Consider the following 23,693-nt stretch of genomic DNA (forward strand, 5'->3'; position numbering starts at 1 on the left):
CTTTTCAAATGAATCAAACACACCTAATAAAAGATATGGGACTGATGTGTCTACTAAGTTATAGTTATAATCAGTAAAATTAATGCTGATGTTTAAATTCTTTAATTGAGTGTTAGAGTAACAATTCCATTGGGGGAAGTTTACTCCTCAGTCGGAGCTAATATTTTGTCTCCTGGAGTAGTCTACACATCAGGGCTAAAGTCGGAATAAGCTATACAATTTCAGTGACGTCAATCGCTTAATTTGGCTTTTGATGCTGTCTACACAGCACGAAGTAGAAGGAAGAACACTCTTCCTCTGACTTCCCTTATTCCACATAAAGTTAGGTTTACCTTGAGTTAGAGTAAGAAGTAATTAGGTTTACCATGAATTAGAGTAAGAAGTCCTCTAGCTCGCCAGTATTTTGAAATAATGGCTTGCTTTGTAGACACACTCTTTGTTATTTCAGAATAAGGTCAGTTATTTTCAAATAATACTGCTGTGTAGCAGTGTTTGTGCATAGAAATAGGAAGGCAGCACTTTCTATTAGTTTACATTCAAATAGTTCACATTCAAATGTATACCTTCACAATCAAAAGTGCTAGAAACTATGGTAAATTAAGTGATGTGGCTGCACTGCAGCACTGTATTATACTACTGTGCTAATCTTCATAATAGTAATATTATTTTGAGCATTAGCTCCTGATTCTGCATTCCATAGTTAGTACTTTTGATTGTAACTGTAGTGTATTGTAGCACTCTTGTTGTTAAGAATCCATTTTAAAGATGAGCAAACTGGCTTTTAAATATTTTCTAAACAGAAATCCACAAGAAGTTTGCAAGATAAACTCACTTATGAAAATGAAATAAAAGACTGGTAATAAACCAAGGAGTGTTCTGCACTGCAGAGAAGAGAAATATGAGTAAATATTGCAGAAAAATATTTGCAAGTATTAAATCAAACAAAAGGAACAGCTTTGCTTCAGAAGTGCTTGCAGCCCTTTTTATTTGCTTTTTATTTTATTTGTTTTGTTCAAAATTCATAAGAGTGACATCTTTTTCACAAGAATATTAATGGATAGAGAAAGTCACATATACTCCTGCAGATATACATTTGCCAATGTATTCATGCTGGAGTTGTTCAAAGAAAGCTCTTAAGTAAGAGTCCTCTATTGAAAGAATACAGAAACAGTATCAGTGACTTAGGTTACTAATCAAACAAAGTGAATAGTGAATTACAAACAGTCAATACCCAAAGCATTAGTCATGTTTAATGGTTAGCAAGCAGTCCTAAGACAGATATATGTTTTGTAAGCCATTGATTGGATAATATTTAATAATAAATAAACATATAAAATTCAAGGTCTGTTTATTGATACTGTGCAGACAAAAGAGGAGCAAAGTTCTTTGAATCGAGAACTGTCTTCCTCACCCACCCTCTGCTGCAATCATATGTGAAAATATAAACCCTCAGATGCTCACATGCCTCTATTCTCAATGCCACAAGTTAAGAATGGAGTGTACGCGCCAACTTTTGTTCTGATTATTAATGGGTTGTCTTAATTGTGTTCACATGTAATTGTTTTCTGTTCAATCCTAGGTAAGATATGTTACATTAAAACAGATCTGAGTAAAAATAGATCTTCTGAATGCCTTTCAGTTTCTACTAAAAGGACATTATTTTTAAGAGTAATATAGTTTTGTTTACGCCAGTTTCAGATTGATAGCACAATATTAGTGCTTTTTGAAAAATAATAACAGGTGATTTTGGCCTGATGGCTTAAGACTATGATGAAGTGAATGCAAAGGATGAGAACTGTAGCCTGTCCTTGCAAGATGATATACTCAGTTGTCTACTAGGATCATATTAATTAGAAAAGGAAAGAAACTTAAACTAATCATTTTTGCTGAAGTATTTTTCTTGCAGAATTTATCACTGGGAATTATTTAAAGAAATTAAACCAAATGGTGGTGACTTATAAATCACTGGAGTGAAAAAGCAATTCTTTGTGAACACCTAGAATTTTTACATTAAGGTTAGAAAATGTATTATCCGCAGACTAAAGTGGTAACATTATATTCAGTGTTGGAAGTCTTGTTCCAGTTTATCCTGACTACTTCCACTGAAAACAAATATGGAACCTTAGCATGCTCACTACAGTTATCAACCTCCATAATCACTAGCTGTCTCTAAAGGAAAATATTTTCTTTTAGTTTATGTCTTGTGTTGAACTGCATTTCATATTGACATTGGAGGCAAATTGATAGATTGTCAGGCTACAGGATTACCCATAGAAAATAAAAGGTAGACACACTTTATTCTGTGTAATTTCTTTCAGATGAACCAGTGGGAGGATTCACAGGATTTCACACATCTCTGAAATTACTATTACAGTTGCTGGGGCAAGGTGTTTTAATGAAGTTTTATATATTGTACTGTTTTGTTGCCTTTTTCAGCCCCCTGCTACTTTGAATAAAGGCAGATATTGAATATTTCCAGTATTTTTGCATTAAAACTATCACTGGCAGCAGCAACAATTTTACATATGCATCAGTTTGGCTCCAGTGCAGATTTTTGTTCACATTGGATGCCTACTGATGTGCACTGATTTAACTTCTAAAAATGGAACTTAATTTTGTATGGCTTATAAGTAGTCTCTTGTGGATTCTGGCTCCAAAAAAAGCTAATATTTTTCAGACATAATAAGTAGCAATAAGTAATGTATTACCATTAGGTACATAAGCAGCAAGTGTTTTTAAAAAAAAAAGGAGGACGGGGAGAGGAAGTATGATGGAGAAATTTAGTGGACATGTAATATACTCTTAGCAGTTTCATATTTTGCACATGTTCTTAATGTAAAATTATATGCGTCAGCATTATAATTTAGCATCATTCTCTATGTTTATTCATAATGATTGTTTCATATTTAAAGAACACCAAAATATTGTGTTTTGTCAGCCAAGAACAATGATAGTGTAATAGTAATTTATTTTAAACTGCTACTGATAATACAACCAATCAACACATTAAGTGGTGCCAACATTGGCATCTTGCTAAATAATCTCTAGGCTTTGCACTGACAGTACATCTTTCAAAGATAAGTCAACAAGAGCAATCAGAGCAGAAAATTAGAATTTGGTTTCTTAGAATTAAAATACAGCTAAACTAAAGTTTTAATTGGGGTGATCTAAAAGGGCACTTGATGTAATGATCTCTTTCATTTGATACTAATTGTTTGTTCCCGATGAAGAAGAAACTTGTACATGAATGTTGCCGAATTGAGTAAAGATGGCAGTTGCCTTAGCTGCTAGATTTTATTGTTAAACAAGATGGATTGTCACAGTGAGGGAGAATGTCTACGCACCTGAGAAATCCTTTGTCTATTTATTTTGCATCAAGGGGAGAGTTTTTGCATAATTTCATTTGATTTGGGCCATGTGTGATTTGCATATTATAGGTGGAGCTACATGGAAGGCAATTTGAATATTATACATTTCAACTATTTGTTAAAGTAAGAAGAGAAAGTTGATAAAAAACACAAACTCTAGTTTACTGCTTCATTTGAGTTTCTCATTGGTATAAAGATGTCCTAATGAATAAGAATTGTTATTATAATCACTATTATTATTTTAAAGATCACTTAATTTTAAACATGTTTATCTAGTTTTATATTTAGTCAGATTGAGTTTTGTTTGGTAGTTTACAAATTTAACAGTAGAAACATGTTTACTTTATAGATTTTTTAAACAGTTGTAGCTTCTTTTCAAGAGGATTATCTTTATGCATCTATTCTCTTCAGCTTGATAGGCATTTTCAAAATGTGACCTCCATTTGTGCATAAACAAATTACAATATACATACTCATAGATTGTGTCATGTTCTCTACCATGAGAACTCATTAATTAGAGGATTTCCCAGGAAGTTCTGAGATTTCTGAACTCTTGTAGACTTTAGTGGGAGTTGAGTGTGATACACCCCCCCCCCCACACACACACAGAGGCACACCCTGAATTAGACAAAATATGATACATAAAACAGTTTAAGTGAGACTGGATATGAGAAGCACTGAGAAGAAAATAGGATGGGGACTACTTAAAATGGGTTAAATGAGGGATTTGAAGTAGGCCTTGATGGACCCTGACAATGAGAATACTAGCAGAAGAAAGGAAGCTTGAAATTTGTCCTTTGTCATGGGATGTCAGCTTTCAGCAGGGAGCATTCCTAGCTAGGTAGCAGGCTCTTTGGAACACGTATTGTCTCTGATTGTATTGGATGAATGCTTAGTACAGTCATGACTGGATCTCAGATAGGGACTCTCGGGCTATTTTAATATATATAATTATCAATAATAATGTTAATGAGCTCTGGATGGCTGTGCTGCTTCATTTTCACTAGCGCTCCCATCAGGTAGTCTCATATGGAGATCATTGTGAAAATTCAAGAAGCCTCTCTCTGGAAGAAAAGGAAACGGTGTTTTCCTACTAAGGCAGCTTTAAAAATGGTGGCCCTTGCTGTTGTGAAGTAACACAGTTGGATTTTACTCTCTCAGCAATCATAAATCTCTCTACCTTTTATCATTAATTGTACTGAAAAGGGATGGGTTGAAAATTTGGCCCCAATTGTTTTTACATATAGCTTGTCCACCTGTTTGAATATGTTTCAGTAAAAATGTGCTGATGATAATAGGAAGATTTATTAGGCTGTTAGGTGAACCTATATAACACTAACCTGGCACCAGATTTATTTTATACTTAAAATCTCACTAGTCTAATCAAGGAAACACAACAGAAATTCATTTATTATGTCACCTGTTTTACATTCTCAAAACTTTCAACTTCATCTTTGAACAGGGCCTATTAAAGGTTGCCATAGACAATGCAAGAGCTCAAGAGAAACAGGTCCAGCTGGAAAAGACGGAGCTGAAGATGGAGTTGTTCAGGGAACGAGAACTAAGGGAAACGCTTGAAAAACAGCTGGCAGTGGAACAGAAGAACAGAGGTAGTTTATAAATGTTCAGAGTTTTTTTTTAAGCAGTCATAACTTCTTTGTAATGTATTTATTCATGAAAGCTTCATTCTAAAACAATGCTAGTTTTGAGCAAAACCTTTACCTTAGTCTGTAGAGGAAGTGATGTGACTTGCCTTATTCTGCACAATGGGCTTTGAACTTGGGACCCTCAGAGTTTTAAGCTCTTCGCTTGAATTCCTCTTGTTTCTACATATAATTAAGGTTTAAAACATTCATGTAATTATTAAAAGCATGATAGTGAAAATGAATAGGCATGCTGCTTGATATAAAATTGAGCTTTGAGAAACTATCTTCATAACTGGAACGAGCATCCAGTTAATTCAAATTAATAAACCCAAAGCTGGGGCTCCAGATTGGACCCAGACATTTACACTGCAGTTTTACAGCAATATGAACATAAGCCTTGACTTTAAAGCCAGAAGGGACCATAAAGTCTGACCTCCTGCACATTTCAGGTCACTGAAGCTTATACACCACCTCATGTTATAGGGCCATTACCTCTGAGTTACTAAAGTCCTCACATCTAAAGACTAAGTTACAGAGAATCCACCCATTACTATAGTTCCAACAAACAAATGTCTCATGCCCTGTACTTCAGAGGAAGGCTACAAACCTCCAGAGTGTCTGCCAACCTGACCTGGAGGAAAATTCCTTTCCAAACTGAAATATAAGTTATCTGTTAGACTTCAAGCATGTGGGTAAAACCCACCAGCCAGATACCGGAAAAGAATTTTCTGTAGTTGTAGTAACTCAGAACCAGCCCCCATTTATAACCATTGGAGATATTTTTCTAGTAGGCATCATGGATAGACTATATGATCGTCTCTAGACAAGATCCATTTTTTGGTAAAGGGATGTAAATTAGGCACGTTGATATTGCAAATGAAGCTGGCATTTGAATTTCCCGTGCTTCATTTGCATAATGGCAGCCACCGCTTTTTTTTTTAAAGATCCTGTACTCCTCAATTTGGGCATATCTAGACTATGCCAAACGGTCAAAAGAGGATATGCAAATTCCTGCGAATTTTTCGGCAAACCTTCCTCTTTGTCAAAAAGCCGCGTAAACCTCCTTTTTTAAGGAAGAGCGTCTTTTCGATGAAAGGGGCGGGTTGCTGAAAAAGCCGCATTTTAATTCGTTTCATTTTCATAAGCTTTGCTTTCCAACGGAATTTGCATATCCTCTTTCAACCGTTCAGCATAATCTAGATACACCCTTTGGGTGTGTCTAGACTACATGCCTCCTTCGACGGAGGCATGTAGATTAGCCAGATCGGAAGAGGGAAATGAAGCCGCGATTAAAATAATCGCGGCTTCATTTAAATTTAAATGGCTGCCCCGATCTGCCGATCAGCTGTTTGTCGGCAGATCGGGGGAGTCTGGACGCGATGCCCCGACAAAGAAGCCTTTCTTCATCGACACAGGTAAGCCTGGTTTCACGAGGCTTACCTGTGCCGATGAAGAAAGGCTTCTTTGTCGGCGCATCGTGTCCAGACTGCCCCGATCTGCCGACAAACAGCTGATCGGCAGATCGGGGCAGCCATTTAAATTTAAATGAAGCCGCGATTATTTTAATCGCGGCTTCATTTCCCTCTTCCGATCTGGCTAATCTACATGCCTCCGTCGAAGGAGGCATGTAGTCTAGACACACCCTTTCTGAGGAGTATAAGATCTTTTGAAATGGAGCATTTCTGTCAAAAATTCCCCATCTAAATTGCTGGGTTTTTTCGAATGAGCCCCATTTTGGAAAAAAGTGACGGCCGCTATTAGGCAAACAAAGCATGAGAAATTCAAATCCTGTCTTCATTTGCAATGTCGACATGCCTAATTTATATCCCTTTATCGAAAAAGGGATGTAGTCTAGACGTAGCCTATGACTTTGTTGGGAGTCTCATCTTATCATCCGTTTCCTAACCATATCAAGCTCAATCTGGAAGACAGTTTTTTCTGTCTCATTGCTGCCTTTGGAAGGCGGTTCCAGAATTTCACTTCTATAATGGTTGGGAAATGTTTGCCTAATTTCAGGGATCATTTGTTGATGACCATTTTATGTCATTTGTTTTTGTGTCAACATTGGCCCTTTCTTAAATAACTCCTCTCCCTCCCTGATGCTTATTCCTCTAATGTGTTTTTTAGAGAGCAATCATATGGTCTCCTCAGACTTCATTTGATTAGCCTAAGTGAAGCAAGCTCCTTAACTCTCCTCTCATAAGGCAAGCTCTCGATTCCTCTGCTCATCCTAGTAGCCCTTCGCTGAACCTGTTCCAGTTTGAATTCATCTTTCTCAAACATGGGAGACCAGAATACACACATGAGGTCTCACGAGTGACTTCTATAATGGAAATAATACTTCCCTGTCTCTACTGGAAACACCTCACCTGATCGCATTAACCTTATTCATGGCTGTATCACATTGGTGGAACACAGTCATTCTGTTATGTACCAGTAGCTCCAGTTCTTTCTCCTCCTCTATTACTTATATCTAATAAAATAAGAAATCTCTGTGCAGCAGCTTGATGTGAGGTTTTATAAGCTGAACTGCATGCCATTAGTGTTACTGTAATCCTATTTCATACCTCTCTCCACTAGAGGGCATACCCATTACACCATGAATTTCCCTTTTAAAGAGGGAAATAAATAATTGAAAGCAATACCTATTAATAATAATCACGAGTGTGCATTGAATTTTCACTGTGACTATTGAGTTCCACATTAATTCAATACAATTACACCACTAATACTTTATAGGTTACTTTTTTAGTGGATTACAAATATTTGTTATTAACACTAGCCAATTATATGCCTCTGACACCTCTGTGAAAGAGACAGTATACCTATTTTACAGACAGGCAAACTCAGGCACAGCCAAAAGGATTAGGTGATTTCCCCAGGGTTAGATATTGAGGAAAACAAAAACTGACTATTGTATTGTCAGCATTGTGCACTGAATACCCTGCTTCTTTTTACCACTGCAATAGCATTATTTCACCTGAGAGAAGCAGGTCCTAAGGACATGGGGATATGATTGCTCTCTAGAAATACACCAGGGAGTAAACAGCACTGAGAGTAAAAAGCTACTTAAACTGAAAGACAGTGTTGGTACAAGGACCAACATGAAACAAATTCAGACTATAATTTACAAGAAGGTTTCTGACCATCAGTGGGGCATGGTTCTAGAACAGCTTCTAACAGGAGTTGTGGAAGCAAATAACATTACTAGTTTTAAGATAGAATGTGATAATTTTATAAGTGTAATTATATGATGGGGCTGCTTTTGATGGTAGAGTACTGTTTCCTAAAGCTCATCCTTTAGGACTTCAAACAGTCACCTACAAGAAGGGATTTTTTCCTCCCTAATATATTCTTAAGGGATTTTTTTTTGTCTTTTTTCTCTGACACATCAGAGATTACCACAGCTGAAAATGAGACAAGACATAGAGGGCCAGGGCATTCTCCTTCTCAAGTGCTTGGTTGGCTGGTTCTTGCTCATATACTCGAAGTATAACTGATCACTTTATGTGGGGTCAGGAAAGAATTTTCCACCAAGAGAAATTGTCAGTGACTTTGGCTTCTTGTGCAGTTTGTGGGTATGGTACACTTCATGATTATCTAGGCATATCTCACTTTAACATGTCCCTGCTATTGCAAGTCCTCAGGCACTGGTTTGCTGTCCTCTCTTTTTCTCTCTGAGTGGCAAATAATAGCTTAGTCTTCTGTGGGCTGCAATACTTTATCTAATTTCAGTTATTGGGTCTATTGTGTAGGTGCTGGGTGTTGTTGGTGGCCCATGATATGCAGGAGGTCAGATTAGAAGAGCTGGTGGTCCATTCTGTCCTTACATACTATTTCTGTATGTTGTATGGGATTTGACGCTTAGTGGTGGTACATAAAGTCAAAAAACTAAGGGAGAGCCCTATTTCTTGCATCCATCTGTTGTCTTTTGTCTTATGTTTGCGCCAGGACTACACTAGACCCAAATGTTAGCTTAAGGTACACAATTCCAGCTATGTAATTAACATAGCTGGAGTCTGCTTACCTTAAGCTACGCTTGGCACCATCTTCACAGTGGGAGGATAATGGGAGCAAATGCTCCCATCGACTTCTCTTGCTCCTCGCAACTGCAAGGAGTACCGGCACCAACCAGAGCCACCCTTAGCATTCAATTTAGGGGGTCTTAACCTGCTAAATCAAATGCCAGAAGATTGATCTCTGGCATGTAAGTATAGACATGATCTCATTCCCTGTCCCCAAGAACTTGCAATCTATCCTTTTGTTCAGTGCCTAGCACAATGGAGTCCTGGTCCATGACTGGGACCCCTAGACACTATGAAGGTGATAATAATAATAATAATAATAATAATAATAATAATAATAATAATAATAATTATTATTATTATTATTATTATTATGTCACAAGCTGATAACTCTATTCTTAATATCTATTAGTATCAGTAGTATATACTAATAACTGTGCTATGTAGTTGGTGTTGTATAAGATATATTGTCCTGCATAACTCCTTTGCGACTTCTTGAGGTTTGTTGTAGCTTGGATTGGTAAACAGAACTCATTGAACATTGCACTGCTGCACAAGGAACATCAGTTCTGGAGTAAGGCTTTCTGAGTTTTATGGCATGATAGCTTCAACCTCTGTGACTCAAAGCTAGTTAGAAACATATTTAGAAAATGAGCATTTTAATGAATTATATGTAAAATTGTTGATTGTGTGGTTCTTTTAATGCCTGATTCTGTAAACCCATTACATGAAGATATTCATCTAGATAAAGGGATGTCTGGGTGTGGAGGGCTCCCAGGATTGGGACCTTAATGTTTAATTTCATAGGACCCTTTATTTTGTTAATGTTTGTCTATACATTTCAAACAGCTAACTAATTTCCACTTTTGCTACAAGATCCAGGGATGACATGCAGTGAAAGATCAGAATGATTCATTGCAGAATTTAGGGTCGGGGGCTACACACCCTCCTTCTTTCTACTAATTTGTGAGGGATGGGACATCAGTGGTAGGGAAGGAGACAGATGATAATGACCAAAAGGAGATGGAGATGTGGGTAAGCAACAGAAAGAAATAAAGTGGAAGTGGGTCTGGGCTTGGAAGAGGGAAAGAATGAAAAGCAATAGTGACTTTGGTTGATAGTTGGAAAGGCTGCAGGGGATCTGCTGAAGGGGTAATGCCCGGCTTTTCAAAAGCTCTTTTTTCTACAGGCTGAGCTAAAGCATCTAGCTGGAACAGGCATACTACAGACAGAACTCCTCCTTGTTGGAGAAAAAGAAGCAAGCAGGCAGAAGTTAACTTTTCACTTGACACACAAGATACACATCTTAAAAAAAATCTGAACTTCTGCAGATAGGACAGTGTCCACCTGAGATGATAATTCATGGCCATGGTTGTGGCCTTTTGGAATTTGTGTGTTCTTTATTATGTCCTTTATAGTGTATCAGAATATGTCACATTGTTTTCACCAGATCAGAACAGTAATTCTTAAAATAATCTAGTGCAGTGAAGGCAAGTTCTAAATGTATTGAGCTAGTACTGGAAAATTACTCAGTGCATCTTAAATATTGCAGCTATATTCTTTAGGAATGCATAATATGTAGGAACTGCATAGCCAAAATTTTAAACCCAAACATGAATGCACTGATTTTTCCCCTTCTCAGCAATAATTCAGAAAAGGTTAAAGAAAGAAAAGAAGGCAAAAAGGAAATTGCAGGAAGCACTTGAATTTGAGACTAAGCGGCGGGAACAAGCAGAACAAACATTGAAACAGGCAACATCAACAGACAGCCTCAGGTCCCTAAATGGTAAGAAGCCACCTTTTTGCCTCTCTGTTATTAACCCTTAATTCAAGTGGTGAAATTAACCCTCAGTGCAAGTAAAATAAGTTCATTATATTGGTCACAATTATTTTTGTGGTGCCTTTGGAAAAAGCTCCATTTTGCTTTCTTCTGTTTCTGTGATACTTCTCTACTACCCGTGTTGCTTTTTCTGTACAATAGGTATGAACAAATATATCTTCACTGGAGAGAATTCCCAAACTAGTAAAATTTTACATTATTAGCTTGAGAATTCAATTCTTTGTTTCTCTCTCTTCTTAAAAATCTATCCCTCATTAATCTTCCCAGTCTAAAAATATTGTCCTGTCTTCCAGTCATTGTTCAACATTAAAAAAAATGACAAAGGTTGATTGTATTGTAATTCAGCATTGGAGCAACAGGTTGTAAAAAGGGCTGTAAGAGTCAAATGAAATATGTCAGTCTTACCTTTCTGTGCTTCTAGACTCTCTGACCCCAGAGATAGAAGCTGACCGCAGCGGGGGCAGAACAGATGCTGAAAGGACAATACAAGGTAGGCATTTGCGAAAGGCTATAAATCTAGATCTTACTCTATGAGTTTTTCCTCTGCTTTAGCCTGCTATTCAAGCATGTAGCCTACCATCTGGGCCACATCAAAACAAGTTCAAACAAGGTCAAGTTCATCTTGGTTGTTTATAAGAGAGAATTCATTCTGTGCTGATAGATTTTCTTTAAATTAACAGGTCAATTCTGTTTATATGAAGCAAGTGAAGAGGAATAATTAATTTGAAACTATGCTGGATTGAATCTTGGCCACACTGAATGCATTTTTGTGTGTGAATGTGTATAGTCACATCTAGGATAATAATGTTTCTTAAGATATAGTTGAAACAATGTGAGCCTTTTAACCATAATGAAAACCTGGATTAACCTGATGGGTAATATTCAAGGTGTGATGAGAACTTCATAGCTAATATTCAGTGGCAGTTACTGCAAGGTGTGTTTCAATAAGCTACTGCAAACATTGACAATAAATAAAACTGTTTATTCCCCTCTTGGATTTTTCATTTGCCAAATGTTCCATATCCCATTATTTGCATTTTAATAAAACAAATCTGCTGAGTAAATTTATACTTGAAATACTAAAGGGACCCATATTACTTCCTCTGTGGAGCTAAATATATATATTGCAAACAGCAAGATATTAGTAAAGAACAAATTCCGAAGTTAGCATTTATGTTATAATTTCATCTATAGTCAGTAAGCTAAATCTACCAACCTGAATACTAAACAGCAGAAATAGCATTTGTTTTCAGCTATAACTGAAGGTGCATTTTTTCAAAGGCAAGCCTAAAATGATTAACTGCAGTAATCTTTTTCAATTGCCTTTATTTTGTATTTTAAAGTCAAACTTCTTAACTGTATCATTTGACATCTTTTTTGTGTGTTTCTTAATCACTTTCTCTGACTCCTAAAGCAGGGGGCACAATAAATTTGATGGGGGAGCACTCCAAGAATTTGGTAAAAGGTGAAGGGCCGCTCTTATTCATGATATTAATGGAGGATGTGAGTTGTCTGGGATGTAGGTTGGGTACAAAAGGGGGCTTGGCTAGGAGTATGAGGTGTAGGTAGGAGTGTGGGGTCTGGGAAGGAAGTTGGGTGAAAGAGGGAGTTGCAACCTGGGACAAGGGATTGGTGTGCAGAGTCCATGGGTGAGTATGGGTTCAGGAGAGGATTCTGACCAGGAAGAGGAGTATAGTAGGGGATGCAGGGTTGGAAAGAGTTGTGTCTTGGATGGAGCAGGGCATTGGTGTCTGGGAGGAAGTGCAGGATCTGAGAGAGGGTTGTGACCTGGGGCAGGAGTGCAGGAGAAGGCATAAAGGTTTGGACTGTGACTAAGGCAGGAGAGTGCTGTGATCTGGGACAAAGGATTAGGGTGCAAGATCTGAGTGGGGGTATGGGTGCAGGAGCAGGGGTTTGTGTTTGGTTTGTGTTTGGTTTGTGTTCTGGAGATGAGATGGGGGGCAGAGGGGCGGCGCAGGAGGGAGTGGGGTGCCAGGTGCAGGCACTGGCCAGGAGACATTTACTCTAGGTGAGTCATGGCCAGCAGCTCAGCGGGAGCCTGAAGCAGGCTTCCTGCCTGCCATGCCCCCACATACAATGCAAAGCAGCTAGCTCTCTGCACACCACACTCCTGGAAAGGTGCTTCAGGCACTGCCTTCACACTCAACACAATCTTGCAGCTCACATTGGCTGGAAAACAACCACTTGAAGCTGCCTGGGCCATGCTTGCAGTGCAGGCAATGCACAGAAAGACCCAGGTCCCAAGGGCATTGCAGAAAGCAAATGGCCCCCACAGCCAGATACTTTGAGCAGTGTGAAGGAGTGCAGCAGCAAGGGAGCCTGCCTGAGGTTTCTGCTGAGCCATGTGATGGCGGCAAGCAGGATCCAGCAATTTATCAGACTGGATGTGGCCCATGGATTGTATTTTGCCCATGTCTGTTCTAAAGGATTGTGGCCAACTTGCAACAAAAAAAGTGTCTGCAATATATTCAAAGGAAGAAAAAAAGCTTAAATTGACAGAACAACTTCAAGATATTTGAAACAGAGAAGTCCTTATAAAAACATATATGCACATTACACACAAATAATTGTTAAAAGAAAGTTACAGTTGCAAAGTTGAGCACTCAGAGGTTAGCAAATGCCACAGTTAAAGTTGCATGTGCAAATTGGGCCATCTCATGTATATATACCATGATAGTCTTTAGCATGATCGAATTTCATATCTTCCATTGAACCCATGCCTCTTTCAGTGTACAGGATGGACAGTGATTACTCAAAGAACAAGTATTCAATATTGTATATTATCTTATTCTATAGTGTGTGGCCTCATGCCTTATTTACTGTGTACGATTCAAACCTTCTTGTGGAGACAGAGAATTGTTAATTTTTTCAGGGGCTTCTCTGTCATGCTCATCAATATAGTATTTGAATGCTTCTGAGATTGATCTTCAGAACACCCCATGAGATGAAGGGAGTATATTATTCCCATAATAGAGATGGAGAGCCAAGGCATGGAAAGATTTAGGCTCTGTCTCCACTACAGAATAACTTATGTCACTCAAGAGGGGTGAATAATTCATAAGTTACACTGATTTAAGTACCAGTATGGACAATGCTATATCATTGGAAGAGCATCTCTTGCTGATATAGCTTCTGCTGTTCACAGACACTGAAGGTAAATGAACAGGAAAGCTCTCTCCTGTCAAGTTAGACTACATTAGAGAACTTATCGCCGTACAGCTGCACCACTGTAAACTCTTATGCAGCTGTAGCCTAGGTGTACATTAGTTTTGGGTGGCCACTTTGAGACAATCATGCCTGATTTTTCAGAGTGCTCTAGCTTTTCTTATCACTGTGTCTGTTCAGAGCTCAGCTTCCACTGACTTCCGGTGCAGGTGTGAGTTCTTAGCTTGAAGGTACCAAGTTGGGCATCCATAAAATGAAGAACATGTAATTAATGGCCATACATTTATAGTTTAGTGTGAGAGATTTGTCAACACTGTATAGAAACTCTGCAGTAGATACAGGTATACAAACCTATTCTTTAAGATATTTTTTTTTAAACAGGAAACCACTTTTTCTCTTTCAACAATTCCCTTGTGGATCTGCCACACAAAAAGAATGATACATGCACTTTGCCACTGCAATGAGGAGCTTTAATTCGAACTACCTAGCCCGTGCCATGTGTAGCCGTGGGCAGGTAGTTCGAACTACGGGGCATTTAAAAATGGCAGCACCCGGGAACATGCAAATCAAGCGCAGGATATTTAAATCCCAGGCTTCATTTGCAAGTTTGAATGACTATGTTAGCCACCCTAGTTCGAACTAGGGTGGCAGTGTAGACATACCCATACTCATAAATTTTTCCTTTCTCAATTTTATTTCTCCCAGACTTTTCCTCCACTTCCATCTAGTTCACACATAGATCCTCCCAATTCTCTTTTCTAATCCTTTCCAACATACATTATCTAAAACCTGTTTCCTGGTAACTCTCACTCCTTTCTGTTCACTTTCTGCCCCTTTTTGTCTCACAGGTGCTGGTTCCTGTCTCTTTTACTGTTCCCATTTTCAGTCCTCTCTCCCAAACCTCTCCTGCTTTTATGAAACTTTCCTCACTTGTCACTAGTCCTTTGGGTGCCATCTCTTGCTTTCTCCATTTCTTTCCCATTTTCTGCTGCCTCCGTCAGTTCATCATTTGTTCTCAGTTCATCCTTTCTATTTGCAGATGTGACAATTCATGCATCCTATACCCTCTTAACCATTTCTCTGCCAACAGCCCATCTTTACCCTATTGTCCCCAAGTCTCAGGCCCAAGATTTCCCTCATCTCCCCAGATATCCCATTCCATTTCCTGAGTCTCTCCTCTGTTTTCTGCTCATCCCTATGGCTTCTCTGTCCCAATTATTCCTTCAGTCTAGCCTCTTCTCCATTAATCCTTCTGATACCAGCATGCTCCAGTCCCACTTCTGGCTGCCAGTCTCTTCATTGCTCCATCTCTTGGTTCCTCAGCAAACTGACCTTCTGTCTTCCAGCAGACCAATTCACTACCACCCAGCAGAGCCTCTGCCTCCCATCAAGCATATCTATACTCTCATAAACTAAATCATATAAATTGTGTGCTTCCCCAATCCTTTCCAGCAAACCAGTCTCCTCTATCTCCCTTCATCCAGGCTCTCCAGCATGTCTGCAGGCTGATTTTCAGACCATCAGTGAACGGATACTAGAAATGGTTTCTACCTATTCTCTCACCCTGTGTAAGAAGGGAAGCTATTCGGTGCATGGCATTCCCACACAGATCTGGTCTACATCATCTACCCTGATTCCTGTGAAGCCAAGGTGGAATTCTCATTGCCTGGCAGGAAAACTGGCCAACACTCCCTCCCACAGATAGCCAGTGGGTCTCATTGGTGGTCAGCTGTAGCAGGACAGAGAGAGCAGCTCCAGCTCTGCACATCCCCCAGTCACACAGGGAAGTAGTGTTCTACAGGCTGGGGGGGGGGGGAGGCAGGCAGTGAGAAAGAAGTTGGAAAGGCAGTGCCTCCTTCCACTTTCTTGTAGTGACAAGCTTGGTATTGAGTGACACCTTTTTTGGAGGCAGATTGATGTGTCATGTGTTTCTCAGTCAGCTCTGGGGCCATTGGGGCGTCCAATATCAACACCAGAATGAGAGGCTCCAGTCCTTGCATTTAGAGCATACAAGCACCAGGACCATGTTTAGTCTCTTTGTAGATGCACAAGGGGGAGTTTCCTGTGAATGCATGTGCATTGTCAAGAACATTCTAGCCCTTAGTATATCCATACATAACACCTGACAGAATTAATATGTTGGTGATTTAACTGTGTCTATCCCAAATACTTAACACATGCATTTTGCTGTTTAAATGTTGGACAGGTTTTTAGGGCACAAGCTCTGCTAGCAGCTGCCATTAACATTAATAGGAATCACTTAGATAAATCTTGAGTCCCTTGACTGAACACATAACCTGAATTGTTTTCTGAAATCATCTTTTAATCTATTATTAAACAATGAAAATGAGTGTATTAATCTCAGTAACTGAACATTTATGTTTGATTCTTTTGCATTATACTTGTCTTATATTTGAAAAGCACACTTCTGAGATACCTACGTATTTTAAAGTAACTGTTGTTGTCATATGCTGCACATACACATAATTGTATTTTTGAGTAGGCATTTCTCAGTGCTTCCTGGCATTTAATATGACAAATATAAACCACATTCAAAGAACATTTTTAAAGTTGCACAGCCAAGCACTCAAAGTTAGGAATGCCAGAATTAAGGCTGTCTGTACAACCTTAATTCAGTCTCTTCTTGCAAAATATTTTGATATAGCCTTTAGCTGCATGATCATGTGTTATTATTTCCACAGAAACTTGGCCTCATGCAGTGCACAGGGTGGATAGTTCTCACTTAATGAGCAGCTTCAGTATTTTGTTTTATACTTATTATTTACTGTGTGGCTCTGTGCCTTATTTATTAACCAAAAATAATACCTACCACTTATATAGCAATTTTTATCAGAAGATCTCAAAGTACTTCACAAAGGAGATTAGTATTATTAGCCATATTTGTTTGAGAGATTTTTTGTTTACAGAGGGGTAACCTTAATTCTGGAGTTTTCCAACTTTTAAGTGTTTGGTTTTGTAACCCTAATGAACTTTTAACATAGTTTTATGTGTTTAAATTTCTAATCTTTTTAAAAGGAAGACTCAGAAATAGAAATGTCATCATATGGCATCATACTAACATTTACATGGTTTAGTAGCAGAGCTGGAAACTTTAGATCCACACCTCAAACCTGTGCCTAGTTAATAGAGTAAAATGGCTAGTAACAGTAGATTGTCATCCTCTATGTGGGCCAGATGTAGACGAGGCAAGACACACATTTCACCAGGGGTTTTTACAGATAATCTGCTAATAGCCAAGGAATGGTGAGACTTCAGAAATGTGGATTCCATTCTAGGCTATAGGGAAGAGTGTGTCCTACTGGTCAATGATTCTTCTCCCCATCAAGCTTCAAGCCTTTTGCCACATTCCCCTTCAAACAATCCCTATCCCAGTCCTGTCTCTTCCCCACCCCTGGCTCCTTGTCCCAGTCCCACTCTGCATGCTCACTCATTTCCTTGTCTCCATTTCTCAGGCTTCCCTTGCCATCTCAGTTTCACCTGCATTCTCCCCTTACCAGCTCTTTGTTTGTCTCACTGTCTTTGCCCAGCTACTACCAGTTTTCACCACTGTTCTCTTCTCCTTCTATTCAGTCCTAGTCCCATTTTCCTTATCTAGACAGTTCCATTCTCCTACATCTCTCTCAGCTCCTTGTTTGATCCCAGCAGTCACCCTTTATTCCCCTCAACAGTTCTGAGTCATTATACACCCAATCCCAGCCTCTTTTCTCCTCCCACTTCCATGTATCCAGTACCTTACACAGCTAGTCCCAATCTCATTTGTTCTGTAGTGATGACCCTTGTAAAGTTTGGTCAACCCCTCAGGTTGTACCTCCAAAAACTGGTATTCTCTGGTCTGGCAACGACCGTCATCCAGCAGGACCATGGATACTGCTGGACCAGAGAGCTGGGAGACTAATGACAGGAGTTCCAGCCAGGCCTGGGCCTATAGGATGAACAGCCCGGCTGGGGGCAGCGTGGTGCTAGGTTAAAATCCCCGGCAGCATGGGTCAGAACTCAGGGCTGAGGCCTGAGCCCCACGACAGCATGGAACCAGAGTACTCTAGCAGCTTCCTGGAGTGCAGGGCTGGGGCATTGTGGCAGCCCCCCTGGAGCATAGGGCTGGAGTCGCTGGAGCACGGGGCCAGGGCCAGAACCATGCAGCGACCCCGGGGCCAGAGCCTCCCAGCAGCCCCCTGAAGCATAGGGCTGGGGACAGAGCCTGAAAGCTGCCTCTTGAATGTATGGGGCCGGAGCCCCGTGGCAGGAACTGGAGCCTCTGCTGCCCAGGGAGCCAGCAGTAGCTGGGCAAGCAACCCAGCCAGGTTGGCGGTGGCGGAGGGTGAGCCAGGGTGCCTGCTAGGGCAGCCTGCCAGCAACAGGCGATGGGCTTGGGAGCTGGTGGCAGGAGACATCCCCTGGTCCAGCAAATTCTCTCCTTCTGAACTGTCAGGTCCCAGTAGTGCCAGACCAGGGAGATCCAACCTGTAGAAGCTATGAGGAGTTTGAGCATGATAAGAGAGATAGTATCTGCAGATATTTCTACTCCTAATATCTAAAGAACATCTTTATTGAGCATGTGATTTTTCAAAGGCTTATAATTTGGCCAAATTTGAGTCGATTTTCACAGGCACAGCAAGAAACAGATTCTTGACACAAAGATCATCCCCTGCTAAATTCTAGCCCCAAAGGGTTGTTCATCTGTAGATTGCTACACATGCCAATAATAGTATGTACATTGTGATATTGATTAATCCTTCAAGGAGAAAAAAAATCTGATTGCTTTATTATGCTTTTTTCAAGATTTTCTTGACTTTTCTCTTACCAAGACATTATAGATACAGTAAATATATATCTGAATGTGACGGGGCACCTCTGCCCCGCACTGTAAGCCCCTCCCGAATGCCGAAGCGGGAAGGCGGAGGGTTAGTGGGGCAGGGACGGACATCTGCGGAGTACCCCTTTCAGGGATCAGCAGAGGCCCATGACAGCAGCAGAGCAGGAGAGACAGCCCGTCAGCTCCCGGGGACGCGGGGGGATAATGTCTTAGGAGACGTCATCCCCAAGAGCCAGGAAGGAACGCATGTGAATGACGTCATTGGGGACATCAGAAAGGGCCAGGAGGGGAATTTAAAAAGGGCCTCCGGAAGCCAGAAAGTGGGAGAAGACGTGGGAAAGAAACACGGGTGTCCGGAGACCGGGGAAGATGGGAACAGAAGCAGGTACTGCGGGGATACCCTGGGTGAGCTTTAACCCGGGGCCCCCAGGTCGTTGTGGACGTGATGTTGGGGGAAGAAGGGGCCCAAGGCAGGGGCCCGGAACCCGTGAGCAGGGGAGTTTAGGGGTTACAACCCCCTCTGCTGGGTAGGGACGTGGTTCCCTACCTTAGGGCCCTGGGTTCGGAGTGAGGGTGGGTCCGAACTCCCGTCCCCTGCTGCCCGAGATTGGAAACCGGCCTTGTGAGGGCGGATCTGCCCTTGGAGTGAACCGTGAACTGCAGAATTAAATAGGATATGTAAATAATACTGAGCACAAAGGGGAGAAATCGGGGTGCGGACGCGAACCCCCCTGGGGAATCCCTAACACTGAAAATACTTTAAAGTTCTGCTTTGGTATTAGGTTGCTGCTTCCTCATCAGCTCTACAAGCTCTTGTACCAGTATAGTACCACTTGTTAAATACAGGCAATATGTATGGGGCTTTTAGTAAAGAGGGGATGGGACTGTTTGAGTGTGACTAGGTTCCCGATGTGCAATATGAACAGTGGGACTGCTGAGTCTGGGGATGTAAAAGTGTATCCAGTTAACTAGCAAGCTTTATGCTTATCAGTTTCCCTTAATGATTAAACTCTGTTCAGAGTCCTGCCTGCCAGCTGGCCACAGTACCAGAAGCTGGGACCGTAGGTGCACCACAATGCTAGGCCTTCAAGTGGCAACCAGGATCCCAGACCCACTGGGTTGCTGGGACTGTAGGTAGCAGCCAGGATCCCAGGATGCCCAGGGCAGCAATTGGGATTCCCAATTAAAACAGGGGATGCTGCAACATTCCCATATCTCTAGTTCCCTGGCTAAACATTTAACCGTGTTACTGAATTTTTATTAGTTACATTGTTATTATTTTACACATTATTTGCATCCTTAGCTGAGTCCTCTGACTCAGCAACTTGACATCCCTCCCAAGAGTGGTGCTTTTGTCAAGCTACAAACGTTTGGAAGACACTGCACTTACATAGACAAACCCAACTCAGTTATATGAATGCTTCCCCCAGCTCCTCATGAACAAACAACAGAAAGTTTTCAACCAATTCCTCCCAGGTCTCCAGATTTGTACCATCTTTCACTGGTTAGAAGTCTAAACAGTGTAATTTTATTACCCAGTCTGCCGCTCCCTCTATGGGTCTAGGACATGCAATAGCTTTAGTAAACTGAGTTGAGATTTCCAAAATAGTTCAACCAAAGCCAACTATTTTAGGCAAAATGTAAAACAAATGTATTAACTGCAGAAAGATTGGTTGAAGAGATTATAAGTAGTAAGCATAGAAATCAAAGAGATGTAAATAATTTTTTGGAATCTGAATTCTATAAACTAAACAGGATTTGAACCAAATAGTATCTCAATCTGATAGATTATATGAACAAGTTACAAAACTTCAGTTCACATGCTAGAACTCTCCTCAAGTGCAGGACTACAATTCCCAGTTCAAAGTCTTTGTCCTCTAGACATGTTTCCAGGTGTTGAGTTCAGGGAGGGGGAAGAAGGGAGGTCAAGTCATGCCTAGTGTTAGGGCAAGGCAAGCAAGGCGGTTGTCTTGGGCCCCTCACTCTCAGGGTCACGCACTTCTCAGTGCCTGCCTGCCTAACTGCTCGCTCGCTTTCCTGGCTGGGAACTGCCCGGCCACTTGGCACAGCAAACCACAACATACCGCCTTGGGTCCCACAAACTCTTTGGCCGGGCCTGGGTTAAGTTCTGATGTTACTTCCCTATTTATAATTTCTTCCATCTTATTGCAAAGATCTGTACTTACGATTCAGAGGGCTGCCTCCACTGGTCAAGCAGCGTCCATTTTTCCATTGTTTATAGGCTGTCTCAGAGAAGTCTTCTGGGATGGTCATTGGGCAAGTAGATTCCCTTTTAGTTGGCTGGCTGCTCCCTTCGTGTACTTGAAAGGCTGGTTATGGGTGTTCCCAACTTCACAACCTATTTCAGTAACATACACATAGAAAACATTATGACTCCATATATACAATGCAATAGGATATTAAGGTTCAACAGATCAGAACTTTTAAAATTATACTTCATAAGGCACATACTATGTACAAAACATATCATAGTTATATGACAGTGGAGAATATGGGAGTTTCATGGTGCTGCTTTGAGGTACAGAGTGCCACACTGGGGATTGCAGAAGTTTATCATTTAAGAAAGGAAAATAAACTAGGTTCGGGACACAGAGCTGTCAGAAGCCTGAAAGGACGGGAGATTTTTAATTTTTTTTACAGACATCTTGATGACTTCCCAAGGAATCATCATTGTTACTTATACCGTAGCTGCTTGTGGAAACACAGAGCTGACTCATCCAGATCTATGCAGGAAAAGGAAGTTTCAGATGAAGCAAAGGCAATACTGGATGGCTTTTTCTAAGGATGAATTTGTCTCAGAAGTTCAGTTTTAGTTTGGAAGCTCCCCAGTAGGTTGTTCTATCATCTCAGACTTTCTTTCACCTGTGACAAAAACTCACAGGAAAGAGATTTGAGTTTGGATCCATCCAGTTGTGAAAACATTAATTCCTGGGCATGGAGCTTCAGATCCTAGTATAGTGAGGACTCTTTAACAACAACATCAAATAGAAGGGCAGTTCTTCCTATCACCGGTTCTCAGATTACAGAAGGTCAGAGAGATCATTGAACTCAGTGCCTATTTTTGTAATCACCCACAAAGATCAAATGGAGAGGGATTATAGCCTGACAGGATTCTCCATTGTTATTCTAGCACCTTTAGGCAGGAGTAGTAAATTAAGCAATGAAGGAAATGTGAAAAAGGCAACAGAATGGAGCAAAACTGCTATGATGTCCTTTAGGGAGAGATACCAACTATCTTGTTATTGATGCCAAAGTCTGTTATACAAATTGTTAGACTTGTGGCAATAGATGAACATGCCCCACTGAGTCCTAGAGGCATAATGATGAAAATATTCTCTCTCTTTTTTCTCATGCTGTGTGGCAGACATAATATTTAAAAGTGCATTTTTATGTCAAAGATGGAGACTTTCTAAAGAATCTAATGCTGATAAGTGCCCAAATCCCACTGATATCCCTTTTAGCTCTATTGAAAAAATACAAAAATATTTATTAGTCTTACAGAAGTACTTGAGGATCAGGTATGCATCTCATATACAGTAATGTATACTTATGGGCTACGTCTAGACTGGCATAATTTTCTGCAATTGCTTTTAACGGAAAAGTTTTGCATTAAAAGCATTTGCGGAAAAGAGCATCTAGATTGGCACGGACGCTTTTCTGCAAAAACACTTTTTGCGGAAAAGCATCCGTGCCAATCTAGATGCACTTTTCGGCAAAAAAGCCCCGATCACCATTTTCGCGATTGGGACTTTTTTTTCGCAAAACGAATCTGAGCTGTCTACACTGGCCCTTTTGTGCAAAAGCTTTGCGCAAAAGGACTTTTGCCCGAACGGGAGCAGCATAGTATTTCTGCAAGAAGCACTAATTTCAGACAGTAGGAAGCCAGTGTTCTTGCGGAAATTCAAGTGGCCAGTGTAGACAGCTGGCAAGTTTTTCCGCAAAAGCAAGTGCTTTTGCGGAAAAACTTGCCAGTCTAGATGCAGCCATAATGTTTTGATTTCCTTTTGTAAACCTTAACTACCTTTTCACTGCTGTGTGAAGGAGTCTGAAATAATGCCATGGCCTTATTATTCATTCGTACAGTACCATGCACCCCATGAAATTATATACATCATAATACAGCATTCATCTCATTAAGACACTTGGAAGTAATTAATGTGCACTAGTGGAAATTTCCATGTAAGTAAGTATTTTTACTGTAGCTGGTGGAGTGCTCAACCTTTATTTCAGTCCTAATGGGTTATTCCTGTCTCACAATGAAAAGGTGAGTATAACAAACTATACCAATTGACCCATGAGCTTTCCAGGTCCTTGTTCACCTGACATCCTCTACCCCCTTTTCTGGTGAACAGCTCTCTCTTACTTAAATTTTAAATAGAAGTACTATATGAGATCAAGAAATCTCTTTCTAGTTTGCCTGCATTTTGTAATTGATCCCTGAATAGTCAGGCGGGAAAAATGCAGTAATTATGTACTTTACCACACATACAGCATTTTTTCTTGACCAAGAATAAATACTGGAATTATTCTACAATGCATTGAAACCAAACAATAATAAATTTGTTTTCTCTCCCCTGACACAGTAGTCTGGTATTTTGGCAGCTTTTCAACTCAAACTAATCAATTAAAGACAACATTGATTAAGTTAAACAAAAGGTGGTATTGATTGCAAGCAGTAACCTATAAATAGGCTATTGTTTCACAGTGTTCATAGGTCATTGTTAGCTACACCTTTAAACTTTAAAGTAGACAGTTGTATTATTTATCACTTCA

General features: G+C 40.3%; 1 protein-coding gene across 7 annotated transcripts in view; it reads left to right on the forward strand.

The window, feature by feature from the left end:
• The window catches only part of DACH1 (dachshund family transcription factor 1), a 492,594-nt gene that overhangs the window by 425,648 nt on the left and 43,253 nt on the right, over nt 1-23,693 (forward strand). For all 7 annotated transcript variants that reach the window (XM_075918909.1, XM_075918912.1, XM_075918907.1 and 4 more), the window contains 3 exons: nt 4,831-4,978; nt 10,682-10,825; nt 11,301-11,369. In XM_075918909.1, the coding sequence (XP_075775024.1) occupies nt 4,831-4,978; nt 10,682-10,825; nt 11,301-11,369 (361 nt within the window). The remainder of the gene's footprint in view (nt 1-4,830; nt 4,979-10,681; nt 10,826-11,300; nt 11,370-23,693) is intronic.

The sequence above is a fragment of the Pelodiscus sinensis genome, chromosome 1 (assembly GCF_049634645.1).
Source record: "Pelodiscus sinensis isolate JC-2024 chromosome 1, ASM4963464v1, whole genome shotgun sequence".
In the NCBI taxonomy this organism is placed as follows: Eukaryota; Metazoa; Chordata; order Testudines; family Trionychidae; genus Pelodiscus; species Pelodiscus sinensis.